The following is a 16,173-nucleotide window of genomic DNA, read 5'->3' as shown; positions in this document are numbered from 1 at the left end:
ATCACCAATCAATTGGCGAAGAAAGTGTGCACAAGGACCGTTGCAGAGATATTGCATTCACTGGGTATCTTCAGCCGGATCGCGGTTCCAAAACCATACTTAAATGAAGATCATATGAAGAAGCGACTGGCTTTTGCCAAAAAGTACGAGAGTTGGTCCAATGAAGATTGGAGTCGGGTAGTTTGGACTGATGAATCGTCATTTGAAGTTGGCGAGAATTTCCGTAAGATAAGAGTTTGGCGTACGGCGGAGGAAAAGTACGACCACGATTGCCTTATACCCACTTTCAAGAGTGGTAGAACATCCTTGATGGTCTGGGGGGCATTCACATCAACCAAAAAGTCTCGGTTGGTTATATTTAAACGAGGTCGTAGAGATGGGCAGTGTTTTGTAGAAGATGTATATAAAGTTGAACTAATCAGGTTTATGGCTGAAGTAGAGGGCGGCATTCTCATGGAGGATAATGCTCCAGTCCATACTTGTAAGATAGCAAAAGAATGGCGTGAAAATAACAACATCTCTAGGATTCCAGACTGGCCAGCATGTTCTCCGGATATAAACCCCATCGAGCGTGTATGGTCATTTCTCGCTAATGCACTCGATAAGCGCTCCAGAGGACCAAGAGATCTCCCCAGTCTCGCAGTAGCTCTTACTAAGGAGTGGAATAATTTGCCACAAGAGAAACTGGCAAGCCTTGTTGATTCCATGCCCAACAGGCTGAAAGAAGTGAGGAAGGCTAAAGGTGGGCACACTCATTATTAAACCCATATAGTACTTTTACCTTTCATACAGTATATCCTCAAAACCTCCATAAAGAAACAAAATCGACCTCTTTAACGAATTCTAAAGTTTCATGTTGATTGATAAAGTCTTTGTGTATGTTGTCTATGATCTGTTTGTCAAGGGTGCTCAAAAAATTACAAAAAAAATAGAATTTGCCGTAAAATTTCTTCATGTGACTGTACAAAAGTGTACAATTATCGAGATTCCACTGTAGTTTATATTCCACACTTAAACCAAGCATTTAAGCGACTATTCTATTCGATTCAAAAAAGCTAAAGGGCTGCCCACATTTTATATCCATTTAATCTTAATTCAAACCCTTACATGTACAATGTTTACTCAGGTGGGCTGTAAACCCCAAGACCGTTCAATTATTTTCCTATAATTTCTTCCCAAATATTCGTAAAGATTATAGAGATAGGGTCCAGTCCCCCTTGTATAGCCTATATCATAATGAGTTCACTCTCCCAAAGTCCTCTTCAATAGTTACTCATCTCACCCATCTCACCTTTCAACTAGCTTTGCAGGCATTATATACAGTAGTCTTTAGGATAGTTCACCAAAGCCGAGCTGCCTTGGCTGGCAGCAAGGAGGCTAGCTTAGGGGTGTCCAATGACCAATCAGGTAGAACATGTACCATCAGCAATTAGATCTTTCCTCCGCTAATCTATGAGAGTGTATCTGCTACTGAAATTGCAATACCAGTGCGCCGTCCACAACATCGAATCAGCCACGAGCCTAACCATCATAATGCGACATACCTCCAAGGCGGTTTTCTACATGCCTAGCACCAAGCAAGACCCTTCCCTCATTGATAATACAATCTATCTTCTCACAAACAGACACGTATGTAGAACATAAAGGCATAGTAAATCTTGGTTAAGCAGGATTGTATGTCGCCGCGTTATGCTACACAAGTTGGGCTTGTAAGGTGAAAAGGCTTTGAACTCTTGTTAGCGCATATCCCCGAATCGGAATAGATCAAGTAATTGCACATATTTGTTCAAAATCACAGTATCTTAGCGTCTCATTTATTCTTTTTATTGACTAGTTTAATGGACAATCCTAAATGAGAATGATTCACCTAGGATAGAGATGTTCGGATGTAGTCTGCATTTTTCCTTAACAATCGGCTCCACAGCAGCAGATGCCCCAGTAGCAATCGCCATCGTTTTTGTACTTAGGGCTTTGTAAGGAGCAAACACCAGCACAACCTCCATCGCTAAAGCAAAATCCGGTCTTGACATTGCATTTTCTACAAACATCAGCATTGGCCACTGCGATGAAGCTGAGGACGATTAAGGCAAGAGAGACGCTTTGGATCTTCATGACGATAAAGGGCGTTGGGGGCCAGCTTGGAGGCTCAGCGATTCTATCAAAGGTTCTTTCAAATGCTGCTACGGCTTTCCTTGAGAAAAAATAAAGATCTTATTGGAATGGCTGTGTGTACAAAGGCCCTTGTAAGGATATTTGCGAGTAGTGCGTTAAATCAAAAGTTTGAGAAGAGAAGGTTTAGTTGAGTTGTAGTGTAAGGCATGAAAGGCGACCAAAAAACCACGGCTTACTTATATCCACAAAGGAAGTCCTCTAAGCCATATTTATTAAGCTTAAAAATGAGGTTGGTATGAATGAGAAAGGAATTAATGACCTTTATCAGGGTAAGTATGGAAGACTTGTTGTAGAGTACATGTAGCGAAAGGGACTTGGAGGAGATAACAACAAGGAGAGTATGATAAACACCTGTGCTTGTTGTACAGTAATAAGGGAAGATGGAATAGAAAGGGGGATCTGGCAAGAACATGGTCTTGTTGAATTGTCGTATAGTCGTAAAGGGGGCCTAAGAGATTTTTTTTTTATAAGACCATTATTTTTGTAGTGATCGCCAAAGAGGAAAGTTTGCTTACGAGATTCATACTTTCTCACTTTCTTGTACATACACATTATGCACAGATAGTCCGATCTTTGATTTCATGACAAATCTAACATAATGTAAAATGATAGACACATTATATCCATTTAATCTTAATCTGGTGCCTTACTTGCGCAACATTTACTTGAAATATTGTGTAGAAAAGTAATCATTAAGGCCATAAGGTTTGATTGTCCATGTAGCACAAAACGAATCTCAGTCAATTAAATAATCTTTTCGCGTCGGAACTTTATTCCGCATAGCCATCGTAGTTGATTGGCTCGAAAAAACCAGAATGCTCAAAAGTGCAGCAATGGAAGTCGTTAAATAACCTTGAACTGTACTTTCTATAGTCTCTTTCAAAAACGATTGTTAGGCCATAAGATCCTAATTGTGCCTCCAAGATACATGTAGTGCAACATGGCTTCCTGTAAGCAGAATGATCCTCCGCCCTGCAATTGCACATATCAGCTTGAGATCACTCTCCTTTCGATGGGAACCCGTTCCTTTCACCTTTCAGCTGGCTTTTCAGTTATTTATACAACAGTCTTTAGGATAACCGACTGAGTATATCATGTATACCCTGGTTTTAGCCCTTTTTTTTTTTTTTATTTTTTTTTATTTTTTTTTTATTTGATTTCATATCACGTTATATGATATAAAACTATTATCTAGAGAACCGCTAGAAGTGAAAGATGGGTATTTACAGGTGATCCGAGATTTTTCGCTCTTTACGCTATTGATATCACCCTTGAGTTCGTTGCAGATGTTGGCACTATAGAGGTATTGCGCTTCATATAGGAACTAGAGGATGTAATTGAATGAAGTATTTTTCCAGACAAGTAGGACGCACAAGTTTTTATTTATTCTTATTCAATAGCCATTACACGCTTTCTAGGTATCTTAATCTATTCCCTCTCATATCCTTTTTACGCTGTATAGGTCGGTGAATGCTTTGCTCGTGGGTATGAAAGTGTGCAGTATTTTTTTTTTTTTTTTTTTGTCTTTCATGCCCGTCATTTTTTGCTATGGATGTAATAGCCAAATAACTTCTTCTGGCAAATGCTTATTATATCTCTCTCTCGACACGCATTCTTATTTTTGCTTTATGTCATAATATTCATTTTGATCAACCAGTTACTGTTTACTCTTTGATCCTCTTTAACTCATTGCCTGTGAATATATATGATACTGTGTTTGTTACCGGCACAGGTTATCCAGTATTGGCCGTTTATCTAGACTGACCCGTTTAAAGAGAGGAGCATCAAGCAGAGCGATGTTTTAGCCACTCGAAAGAGGGAGAGCTCGACAACCAAGCAGTCTTCGCTGATGGCAAGGGGATTACCTTAGAGATGGCCATTGGTAAACCAGGTAACTGTCATTGAACTGCAATACTGGTACGCCACTAACACAAAGAAGCCTATATATCAATGAAGTAGACACGTCTGTCGAAATAACTTGATCACTATAAAGGAGTAATTTACTCACTGCTTCCCCATTAAGGCGATTTTTTACTTGTCAAGTCTTTTTCCCTATTAACACCCAGAATGGCAGTACAAACACTTTGAGACCTTTACCATTAACTAAATATAATAGGTTTTGTATTTTTTCTAGCACACTAAATGAACATTGGTACTCGCCTGTATGGACGGTGGTAGGCTATGTAAAATAATCTTGGGAGGTAAAAGTCATTGCTAATATTTATTCCAGAACTAGAAGAGATAGGTCAATTGCTGGCAACACATATTTTTTCAAACTAACAGCACATGTTTCTAATTTATTCTTATTCGTATTGACTATGTAGCTTTATGAGCAATTTTAAATGAATAAGGATGATGTAACATATAATAACGGGGTTGTTATTGCTATCATTCCTACAGCCCCCATTTCTCCATTCCATTCAAAACCTAGCCTCGGAAGGCTACAGAAGCAACCGAAGCTCTCTTCGAAGGATTTTGCCTGATACAGATTTGGGAATTGCCTCAATAAAGCGGACACCACCACGCAGCTTCTTGTGTCCCGCAACCTTCGAGGCCACATAGTCTTGGATATCCTTTTCTGTTAAGGCCTGACCCTCCCTAGGTGCTTTCACTACAAATGCAAGAGGCACCTCTGTTGCTTGCTCCTTGTCCTCGACACTAGTGACAGCTGCATCCAAAACTAGTGGATGATCCAACAACAACGCTTCTAACTCTGCGGGCGCCACCTGGAATCCTTTGTACTTGATAAGCTCTTTCAGACGGTCTACAATGTAAAAATTCTCATCCTTATCCACAATAGCAATGTCTCCAGTGCGCAGCCATCCCTCAGAGTCAATTGTCTCCTTGGTCCCTTTGACATTGTTGCGATAGCCCTTCATGACATTTGGCCCACGCACCCAAACTTCTCCGCATTCCCCTACCCCGGCGCCCTTTCCTGTCTCAGGGTCTACCAAACGAACCTCTTGGTTAGGCACCATATATCCAATGGAGCCATGGATAACCTTGTGATAAAGTCCCATGTGCGAGACACCAGACAACTCTGTCATTCCATATGCCTGACGGAATTGGATTCTAGGAAACTTCTTTAAGAGACCCATGCTCAGTTCACGCGAGCAAGGGGCAGCAGCGGACATGACAAAGCGAACGCTCGAGAGATCATACTGGTCGACAATAGGTGCTTTCACTAGCATGAGGATCTGAGGTGGTACCAAGTTGAGAAACGCGACTGAAACATTGAGTTGAAAGTTAGATTTATAGATTTTAAAGCCAGTCGTCTAAACAAATGAGGAAATAAATCTTACTCTTGTATTCCTGAATAGCCTTTAAGAAGTCGACTGGGCTGTACTTTTGAAGGACAACAGTCTTGGAACCCTGATTTGAGGAGAAATACCGACATAGATATAAGGCAGGTACAAGGAAAGAAGTACCGTATTAGTGTAAGTTTGCGTTGTTATACTCTCCGCCTGTTGGGTTGATCGACTCTAATATCTTTTTATTCTCGCCATCATGTATGCAATAAGCCATACTTACGTTATAGATGCCATGTATGATATGAAACTGAATGCCATAACTAGCGCAGTAAATTTTTCAATCGACAGATCTCATTTTTTTGTCAGTAACAGATTGTAAACATTAACAGCACCCATGACTATTCTGCTAACTAAGGCACAAACCAGTTGATCTTCTTACATGTGATACATCGGCACCACATCTAAGAAAGCGACTCCCTGTATGTCAATACCTCTCTCCATCGCTATTATTAGCATGATATTGGAAATTAGATTAAAGTGCGTCAATTCTACTCCCTTGCTCTTGCCAGTAGTGCCACTAGAGTAGCAAATCAGCGCGATGGTTTCAGTAGCATCCTTCCCCTTCAGCTCAGCTACGGGAGCCAACAAGTCCTCAACTGTGTTTTCTGGAGGGAAAGTAGCGCTATAGGGCTTGAAGCCGTCGACTTCTTTGTTGCCGTATAAAAAGATCTTGCTGAGGGGAAGACCAACTTTCTTGGCCCCTTCAATAGCGACAGGAAGTAATTCAGGGTGTGTGACGATAATCGATGCACCTGAATCTTCGAGATGATAAGCCAGCTCATTTGCAGTATATCCAGGATTGACAGTGGTGGCGATGCCCCCAAGAAGGAGTGAGCCAAACATAGGGATGGAATAGTCAACCTGGTTGAATGAAAAGAGCGCCAAAACATCGCCGCGCTTGAAGCCAAGAGACTGGAGACCGGTAGCCCAACGGCGAGTATCACGTTTCCATTCACCAAAAGTAACAACTCTCCCCGTCAAGGCATCTATAAAGATTGGATATGAATCCTTTATATTGTTTGGGTTGGAGGCAACAAAGGAGTAAACATTGATCTGAGGGATAACCTGATCGGGGATAGGAGATTTATAGATAGTCATGGCTGGTGAACTGGGTTTGTTTGATGTAGCAGCAAGGAAAGGACGGAGTAGGTTAGAGAAGATTTTGGAGGATGTTCAGCGTCCAAACGAAGGTGAAGAAGCGGAGAAAGAGGGAAAAACGGAGCAATCAGTGCCAAGGGAAGCAAACAAGTGTTCTTCAGCACAAACAAAGCTGCTATTACGGAAACATTGTCCAATTATTGATCACGAACATATTCTACTCCTATATCAACTGAGTTGGTAATTTTTAAAATATGTTTGCTGAGGACAATACTGATTATGGTCATTCGTCTATGTAAAGACGTAACAAGCCTTGCACCATTTCCGCTCAAGATAGAATAAAGAAAATGACATCAAATTGTAGGAGTTATAAAGCACTAATATTTGTAATATATAATAGTTTTTTTTTTTCTCTTCTGTATGCATTTATTGTTATACATCTAAAATAATGGTTCGCCCATATTCAGTTGGTTCCCCACATTTTAGGGGATTGAGCGATTTTTGACGGGCAATACAAGCATTTCACAGCTTCCACTTTGCAATCATTACTATAGGAACCAAAGGAAGGGGTTGGGTCTAAGGAAGTCGAGAGTTGCTTCCTTCAGGAAGCGAGGCACTAGATGTAAGCGAAACTATTAACCTACATCCATTATCCCTTTTAATACATCCCTGTTATTTTATTTTATCTAGGACACACATACAGTGCCTATGGTACTTTTTTTTTCTCATCGAGATTGGAGTTTGGAAAATATAGGCACACACATTGAAGTGTCCGAAATACATGACATTCTTTATTGCATATTTCACTGGGCTACATTGAAGATTTATAGGCTTGTGGCTGTTAGTTTGATGCTGTGGCATTTCGTGGCGGGACTATGTCACTTGTAACTCACAGCCAAGGGACTTCGGTATAGTATATAGATGAGAGAAGAACCATCGATCTTTTTCAGAGATATGGCAGGTATGAGGCCTTGTGGCTGTAGAGTACATGTAGTAAAAGAGTCTTAGAAAAAAGCTGGTATGACAAATAGTTTTATTGTATGATAGTAAGAGGCAGAATGACAAAGATGATCCGGCAAGCACAAGACCTCATCGAGCAGCAGTAAAGGGAGGGTATAAAAGGAACATTTTAGAGTTTTGTAAAGAATGATTACCAAGAACTAAATTCGCTTACAAGACTCATACTTTCACACTTCCTTGCAAATATATACACACATATATATATATATAAATGGAATTCGTTAAGCGAAAAGGCTTTGAGCTCCTGCTAGTGCTCATTCTGGGACCAGAGCAGATAAAGCAATTGCTGATCGCATATGTTTGTTCAAAAGTATAGTATCTCAATATCTCATTTATTATTTTAGTTGGTTAGGTTTATGGACAATCTTGGATCGAGATAAGAGAAGGAATAGCTAGGCGTAGAACAGAGTTGTTCTGAAAGGTGCATTGTGAATCACTTAGCAGTCGGCTCCACAGCAGCAGCGGCCCCAGTCACAGTCTCCATTCAAGCCATACTTGGGACTACGCTCATTCCAATCACAAGCGTTAAGGCAATCTTGATCGATCAAACATTGTCCTCTCCTGGACGTACACCTTCTGCAAATATCAGCATTAGCCACGGCGATGAAGCTGAGGACAATCAAGGCAAAAGAGAAGCTTTGGATTTTCATAGTGGTAAAGAGGTTTGGATGTCAGGTAGGACGCTTGGAGGTTCTGTCAAAGGCTATTGCGGCTCTTCTTGAGGGAAGTTCTTGGTGTTCTTTGTGAGGACTGGAGTCTTGAAGGAGGTTTGTTGAGTTGTAGTAAACGACACGGAAATGGCAGCCTTTTTATATTCGTGATGTGGATCATCTCTTGACAAGACTATCCCATTCTTGTACCTAGATCATGCTCTAATCTGATTAGCATGAATAGTAAAAGAGCTACTGACCTATGCAGGGACATCTTGTTTTTTTTTTTTTTTTTTTGACGTCTACGAACCTAATGCGAATAACACTCAGATGCATATTAGTAAGGGAGGGTCTAAAGTACTGATGTAAAGTACTCTTGCAAAGTACTGCAGTGAGGAGTGCAGAAGAGGCCGAGTTTGTGTAGTATGTGAATACTGTATTGATTTATAAATATAACAAGGGGTGACAGCACTGGAAAAATTCCCTCATCTTTGAGCAACTTGTCCAACAAAAACCCTTATTTGATTGGCCAGAAAAGTTAAAACAAAGTTTGCTGGAATGTGATACATTTATACTTACCATTGCTTGCAGGACAGGTCTCTTGCAGCTCTTTGATTTTGTCATCAAAAAAAACCTTATCCGTGTTTCCGGTTTCGCCTCGGTCGGCTCTTGCCTCGTTAAAGAATCTAGTGCTCTACCTCATCTTTGCGTAGCTTTTTTATTGACTCGGGTCTTTTTTGCGAATAAAATCGACATTGTATAATAATACAATAAAGTAAAATCAAGTAAAATTATATACAACAGTAGCGTACACAAATAAACGAAAAATAATATACAAAATAAAAATGCAGCATAAAAATAAGGGAGGATATCTTGAAGATACGGCAGTCCCGATTATTTCAATTTGCAAATAAAGAGGTTTCCTTCTAAACTGCCTAGAAGACACCCTATTCTCAGGGATCTCGATTTGATGAAACAAATTTTTTTATTTCCTCGCGATGGAATCTGCCCTTGTTGGGTCGTCTTCAGTGGGTCACAGTGAAATTGTTTGAAAAAGAGAAAAAATATGTTTTGGGCTTGAAATTTATCGATAAAAGAGGAGAGTCCCTTATGTTAAGAAAGGACTGTAGTTAAAATAGTGTAGAAGCCAATGTCCTATCAACGACATACTATTAAAGAAAGATGAGCCTTTATCACTACGATATTCTGTATATACAACTTATAATACTCAGTTCAACAAACTCGTCTACAGTGGATGACTCAGGAGCCAAAGCGAACTGTTTACGACAAGTAAGAAGTCATTATTGCTCGCCGAGCATATTTTACGTGACGAGTCCCTCTTTTTGCTGAGAATACTTAATTATTAATATATATCTTGATCTGATGAATAGGAAAAGAAGCATTTAGCGCTGCGCATTGATTCTGCTAAACTAAAATAAAAATAAATTAGTATAAACATTAAGAAGGCATACACGAGTCGATAGTAAGTTACACTAACAGCGCGCGTACATCTAGTCAATAATAGCAAACGTAGTCAGCACGCATGCGAGGTTACACCAGTTAACGTAATACATGGATAACAGCATGTAACACCCTTTAGTTCAATGCGAATGTGTAAATATTTCCCCGTTAATGCTCCTTGGCCGTGGTATCCTTCCTCCTACGCTGTCTAGTAAAATTTTCCGCACAGCTTCACTACCCTAGCTTCCTGTACGATGTATTGTTGGAAAAACCACCTACAAAGCCAACTGAAGGTGAACAGGACAAGATAAATTCGTATGGAAAGGAAGCTTTGGAAAAGTGGTCTCAAAACGATATGTACGAGCTACAAGGGGGAGGGTCATTCTGCTTACAGAGGCCCATGCTGTACTTGGAACCGCAGCCAGACCTTATGGTCTAGCAATCACTTTTCGAAGAATTGAAGGAAAACAACACAGTCAAGGGATCATGCAGTGTTTATGTCATGTCAAGCAAACATGGTTGTTTTTAGCCCTTTTCTAAAACACATTGACTCTGTTCGCCATATTCTAACTCGATACTATACAGTAGGGCCTCTTTGCTACATACACTTTGTCTGTTAGACCTCTTACTACAGCACTATGCAACAGTACGTTAGATCCACAACCAACAGGCTTTTTTGCATAGTCAAAAAAACAAGATGTCCCTGCATAGGTCAGTAGCTCTTTTACTATTCATGCTAATCAGATTAGAGCATGATCTAGGTACAAGAATGGGATAGTCTTGTCAAGAGATGATCCACATCACGAATATAAAAAGGCTGCCATTTCCGTGTCGTTTACTACAACTCAACAAACCTCCTTCAAGACTCCAGTCCTCACAAAGAACACCAAGAACTTCCCTCAAGAAGAGCCGCAATAGCCTTTGACAGAACCTCCAAGCGTCCTACCTGACATCCAAACCTCTTTACCACTATGAAAATCCAAAGCTTCTCTTTTGCCTTGATTGTCCTCAGCTTCATCGCCGTGGCTAATGCTGATATTTGCAGAAGGTGTACGTCCAGGAGAGGACAATGTTTGATCGATCAAGATTGCCTTAACGCTTGTGATTGGAATGAGCGTAGTCCCAAGTATGGCTTGAATGGAGACTGTGACTGGGGCCGCTGCTGCTGTGGAGCCGACTGCTAAGTGATTCACAATGCACCTTTCAGAACAACTCTGTTCTACGCCTAGCTATTCCTTCTCTTATCTCGATCCAAGATTGTCCATAAACCTAGCCAACTAAAACAATAAAAGAGATACTGAAATACTATACTTTTGAACAAACATATGCGACCAGCAATTGCTTTATCTGTTCCGATCGTAGAATAAGCACTAGCAAGAGCTCATCCTTTCACCTTACAAAACAACCTATGTAGCACGGCTCTGTGACCAGCTGTCGGCTACACTGGGGCGTACAAGCCACTGCCATCCTCTTTTAATCAAAATCTAGTATGCCTATATGATCTACATATGTGTCTATTTTCGAAGAGCAGGAAAAAAAAAGAAGATTGTTTGCGTTACCTTTGAGGAAAGGACATTGCTTGCTGCTAAATGAGTAAAAAACCGCCTTGGAGGAAAGTGATGAGGAAACCTCCCCTTTGTATTTGTATGCAATTGTTACAATGATAAGATTATTTCGATAGCCGCGTCCGCAAGTTGTTAGGCTCTTTTGTGGCCGTCTATAGTGGCATAAATTAGAGTAGATCTGACTAATATTCAATTGCTGATGATATGTGTTTTACTTGATATGCTAATGAGCCCCCTCTTTGCCATCGGTGAAGACTCTTGATTGCAGATCCCCCTCTTTCAAGTAGAAAAGACGCATTGCCACATGACGTTCTTCTCTTACAACGAACAAAGCAAGCAAATGACTGGCACCGGGCGGCTTGGACCGATACAGTGTGCTCAATACACCATATATATCCATAAGCATTGAATTAAAGAGTATCGAAGCTTAGCATTGACTGGTTGGTTAATTGGATATCACAGGGTAGCCCAATAGCAAAAATGGGAGCCAAGAAAAAGATGTAAAGAGAGGCATCTGATAGGAGAGGATATTTGGTAGAGGCATGTGGCGGAATAAAAAATGCGATGAGTGAAAAGCACTGACATCTGCCTGTTTAAAAACATCATTCTGTATATAGATATATTCTGGTTGAACTGTATATAATATCAGATGCGGGAAACAGCTAATGCCATGAGATACTATCAAAAGCGCTAGGGGGTGGTTCAAGAGCTGCGATTCGTAAGCGTTAAAAACCTACCATCTCCGATAAATTCCCCCATCTCTCACTTGAAGTAGCTTTCGCCGAAATGTATTTATAATATACAGTTGGATAACCAGTAAAGGGAATTGCCCACTGATTCGATACTATTGACATGACGTGATGTGATGCGATAAAAAGAAAGAAAAAAATAAAAAAAAAAAGATTGAGCTAAACCCAGGGGACATTGACAGCTAATTCAAGTGAGACTTTGAAAGAGCAATCTCACGGTGGTATGCGTGAGCTACAAGGCGGAGGATCATTGCTTACAGGAATTCATGCCGTTCTACATATAGGTTGGGCCCACAACGTGATTGTATGACCTAGCAACCGCTTTTGAAAGAAACTGTAGGGAAACACGGATAAGGTTTTTTTTGATGACAAAATCAAAGAGCTGCAAGAGACCTGTCCTGCAAGCAATGGTAAGTATAAATGTATCACATTCCAGCAAACTTTGTTTTAACTTTTCTGGCCAATCAAATAAGGGTTTTTGTTGGACAAGTTGCTCAAAGATGAGGGAATTTTTCCAGTGCTGTCACCCCTTGTTATATTTATAAATCAATACAGTATTCACATACTACACAAACTCGGCCTCTTCTGCACTCCTCACTGCAGTACTTTGCAAGAGTACTTTACATCAGTACTTTAGACCCTCCCTTACTAATATGCATCTGAGTGTTATTCGCATTAGGTTCGTAGACGTCAAAAAAAAAAAAAAAAAAAACAAGATGTCCCTGCATAGGTCAGTAGCTCTTTTACTATTCATGCTAATCAGATTAGAGCATGATCTAGGTACAAGAATGGGATAGTCTTGTCAAGAGATGATCCACATCACGAATATAAAAAGGCTGCCATTTCCGTGTCGTTTACTACAACTCAACAAACCTCCTTCAAGACTCCAGTCCTCACAAAGAACACCAAGAACTTCCCTCAAGAAGAGCCGCAATAGCCTTTGACAGAACCTCCAAGCGTCCTACCTGACATCCAAACCTCTTTACCACTATGAAAATCCAAAGCTTCTCTTTTGCCTTGATTGTCCTCAGCTTCATCGCCGTGGCTAATGCTGATATTTGCAGAAGGTGTACGTCCAGGAGAGGACAATGTTTGATCGATCAAGATTGCCTTAACGCTTGTGATTGGAATGAGCGTAGTCCCAAGTATGGCTTGAATGGAGACTGTGACTGGGGCCGCTGCTGCTGTGGAGCCGACTGCTAAGTGATTCACAATGCACCTTTCAGAACAACTCTGTTCTACGCCTAGCTATTCCTTCTCTTATCTCGATCCAAGATTGTCCATAAACCTAACCAACTAAAATAATAAATGAGATATTGAGATACTATACTTTTGAACAAACATATGCGATCAGCAATTGCTTTATCTGCTCTGGTCCCAGAATGAGCACTAGCAGGAGCTCAAAGCCTTTTCACTTTACAGGTGCAATTTATATAGAATAATGTAGCGCCCAGCTGTCAACTACGCTGGCGCTTACAAACCACTACTACCCTGTTATATCATAATTCAGTGTGCCCATACACTCTATATGTACGCCTGTTTGTGAGGGAAGATAGATGGATTTTTATCAGTATGAGAAGATCTTTCTTGGCAGTAGACAGGTAAAAACCGAAGTTGAAGGTATACCGCATTATGACCAGATTGCTTTGATAGTCCTTTGTAGTTCCTTAAGCCCTTTTGTGCCTGGCCTGACGTTGTGGATGGTACATTGGTTTTTCAATTTCAATGGCAAATGCCTGGCCAAAATCTAATTGCTGGTTGTGTATGTTCTACCTGGTTTGCCAATGGGCATCCCCAAGCTACTTTCCTTGCCGTCAGCGAAAGCTGCTTAGTCGCGGGCTCACCGGATCTGACAAGCATCCCAACGACATAAGAGGTTATATAACTCCAGGCTATCGTCTTACTTTCAGCACCTTGATTATTCAGCCTGGGCTTGTTCAATCCAAGGCGCCTATTTCGCGACCACTTATAGTAGCTCTTCCACCGCAGGATCCGACCCCACTGATTACTGCTCCATCAGGGGCATCATCTTCTTCCAACCCTTCATTGTTCAGTTTACCTGGCCTTTAGTAATACTGTACACACTTCAAACCTTCCATATTGCTTAGTGTTCTTGATGTTCGTAGCAGAGATGTGCATCCCTTCCGCCAATCTCATAAATCTTTGGATCTGCCGCAGTCTCTAACTCTCTCGATATTAAGCTTTCAGGTAAAAGGCACATGTACACTCGGTACCTTTAGAAACCTTATAGATCCGCCTCACATTTGGCAGTGGAGTATTTGCATATCTATATACTAAAGTCGAAATGGTTTCTCTTACTCTAAGTTCTCGGGACAGATGTGATAGAAATCTCGAGTCCCTAGACACCTCTCTTGATGGCTCTCTGTTCCAAAAGAGGGAGCTTGGTTTGGCCAATATCTTTCGATAGAGGCCCCCGTTCTAGGTTGGCAACTAGCGGAAAAATAAATGTATGGGGAGCGAAGGCAACAGTAAAGTTGAAAACTGAGTTATGACAAGAAAAATGCCACAGGAATGGGACATAGAAATGAAGATACAATCAATCTGAAAATCATTACACAATTTAGATTGCAGCTTTATTTTCCTTGTTCCCATTGTAAACGATTAGCTAGAATGATGTTAAAGATGAAGAACATGATTGAGGAAGCCGGCTTGCGCTATCGATCTCTTCATAGAAAACTTGCAACGTTCGGCATACCATTGTAGATCAATACTTTCTTAATGCCGGTATTGAGACTTTTTTTTCTACAAAGACGGCTGGTTTAGTGTTTGTGGCTCTTAGGACCTCGAGATGAACCTGTGCCGTGGCCAGAGACCTTGGAGGCATCAAAGGTGTCTCGAACCTGTTTTAGCAATGGAAGTCACGTTCTTCTTGTAGTATTTTAGCCTGTGTGCTAATGAACTAGCATAGTAGTGGTCGTCAAAGGGGTAGAACCCATCCTGGAGCGTACAAGAATCTTCGGCCAACAGCTTGTTGGCGGGCTATCCACATAAACTTGAGGGTTGTCTCTATATCGTCGGCGTCATATTCAAATACACTTACTGTATTAATCCAACCATTTTAAAAATTGAATCTCCCACACTTTGCAGGCAGTTCCAATTTGCTATATTTAAGGGAGGGTGAGATTGCTGTAGCGTTGGAGAGTTGGGGCGACCGTCCGATAAGTGGGCCCAGTGTGGCCCACGGCTGCGGACTTTTACGTCAAAAGCCCAATAATCTCGTTGGTATGACGAGGATGCTCCAGGAAAGCAGGGCCCTCATTCAGCATTTTAACTTCTCCTCTGTCACCTCGGTCAACAGCACCTCGTCTAAAATCCATGATACTCGACGACACCTCTTTATATATCGCGCAATGCGTTATCCACGATGGCGGCTTCTCAGTGCCTATTCGCAATGCCTTACTGTCTTGGAATTTGGAGGGCCAAAACCAAAGAACTGAATAAACACACCGTCTTGACTATCCTCTTGAGCCACCCTTCACCGACTTAAACGCCGTATTATAGGCCTCATACAGCTACATTTGGTGTGATATTGTTGCGATTAGCAGTCATTTACATGGGTTTTTACTATAGCTAAGATTTTTACCCTTTTTATTTAACGAAGATCCCTGGATCATAATAAACAGATCTTCCTTTCGTTCTCGTTACTTATTATGATCCTGGCATATTTCAGATATAAAGGACAAAGGCCACTAAATAATCAGATAGTGGCGCTAGTCGAAAACCAGGTTGCTCTGCAAGCCTTCAGCGCTTGGCAGGTGCTTCCTCCTTTGTGCTAGACCGTGTCTTCTTTATGGTAATCAAGTGTAATAGGTAGTGAAGACAAAAGGTGATTTTATTATAAATATTAAAACAAGCCTTTTATAGGCTTAAGGCTATATACTGTTACATCAAGGGCAGTCATTTGTTCAGTTACTTTCTCAACCTTCCCCATTTTATTAATGGACCCTTCCTTTATTTTATTATTATTATTATTATTTTTTTAAGAGAGACAGCACAATGGCTTTTACAACCTGCTCGAAGCGCCAATCTGCAACGTTGTCTATCTTCTACTTATTGTCTCTTAGATTGAGAGAAGACAAATATTTAGAATTGGTCTCAATTCAATAAAGTAAAGTGAATGCTCTTT

At 40.8% G+C, this 16,173-nt stretch overlaps 4 protein-coding genes across 4 annotated transcripts; 2 read left to right on the top strand and 2 right to left on the bottom strand.

Moving 5' to 3' along the window:
- Positions 1 to 4,613: 4,613 nt before the first annotated feature.
- On the bottom strand, positions 4,614 to 6,673 carry BCR41DRAFT_418986 (hypothetical protein; the record flags this gene model as incomplete). Its single annotated transcript, XM_022029698.1, has 4 exons — positions 5,863 to 6,673; positions 5,704 to 5,743; positions 5,475 to 5,544; positions 4,614 to 5,398 (listed from the first exon to the last, which is right to left on the bottom strand). The coding sequence occupies exons 1-4, from the start codon at positions 6,579 to 6,581 to the stop codon at positions 4,614 to 4,616; spliced, it is 1,614 nt and encodes a 537-aa protein (XP_021885727.1). The 5' UTR covers positions 6,582 to 6,673.
- Positions 6,674 to 7,914: 1,241 nt separating this feature from the next.
- On the bottom strand, positions 7,915 to 8,373 carry BCR41DRAFT_346419 (hypothetical protein). The gene has a single exon (XM_022022876.1). It carries the CDS (start codon positions 8,249 to 8,251, stop codon positions 8,039 to 8,041), a length of 213 nt encoding a protein of 70 aa, XP_021885726.1. The 5' UTR covers positions 8,252 to 8,373; the 3' UTR covers positions 7,915 to 8,038.
- Positions 8,374 to 10,561: 2,188 nt separating this feature from the next.
- On the top strand, positions 10,562 to 11,020 carry BCR41DRAFT_346418 (hypothetical protein). The gene has a single exon (XM_022022875.1). It carries the CDS (start codon positions 10,684 to 10,686, stop codon positions 10,894 to 10,896), a length of 213 nt encoding a protein of 70 aa, XP_021885725.1. The 5' UTR covers positions 10,562 to 10,683; the 3' UTR covers positions 10,897 to 11,020.
- A 1,874-nt stretch (positions 11,021 to 12,894) lies between these two features.
- Positions 12,895 to 13,353, top strand: BCR41DRAFT_346417 (hypothetical protein). The gene has a single exon (XM_022022874.1). The coding sequence runs from the start codon at positions 13,017 to 13,019 to the stop codon at positions 13,227 to 13,229; it is 213 nt and encodes a 70-aa protein (XP_021885724.1). The 5' UTR covers positions 12,895 to 13,016; the 3' UTR covers positions 13,230 to 13,353.
- Positions 13,354 to 16,173: the final 2,820 nt, after the last annotated feature.

The sequence above is a fragment of the Lobosporangium transversale genome, assembly GCF_002105155.1.
Source record: "Lobosporangium transversale strain NRRL 3116 chromosome Unknown BCR41scaffold_3, whole genome shotgun sequence".
Taxonomy (NCBI): domain Eukaryota; kingdom Fungi; phylum Mortierellomycota; class Mortierellomycetes; order Mortierellales; family Mortierellaceae; genus Lobosporangium; species Lobosporangium transversale.
The sequence above is the reverse complement of the archived record's forward strand: the minus strand, read 5'-3'. Positions and strand labels throughout refer to the sequence as shown.

Excerpts from the sequence above, each read along its gene's own strand:
- BCR41DRAFT_346417 (XM_022022874.1), top strand. The coding sequence starts at position 13,017 with ATGAAAATCCAAAGCTTCTCTTTTGCCTTGATTGTCCTCAGCTTCATC.
- BCR41DRAFT_346419 (XM_022022876.1), bottom strand. The coding sequence starts at position 8,251 with ATGAAAATCCAAAGCTTCTCTTTTGCCTTGATTGTCCTCAGCTTCATC.
- BCR41DRAFT_346418 (XM_022022875.1), top strand. The coding sequence starts at position 10,684 with ATGAAAATCCAAAGCTTCTCTTTTGCCTTGATTGTCCTCAGCTTCATC.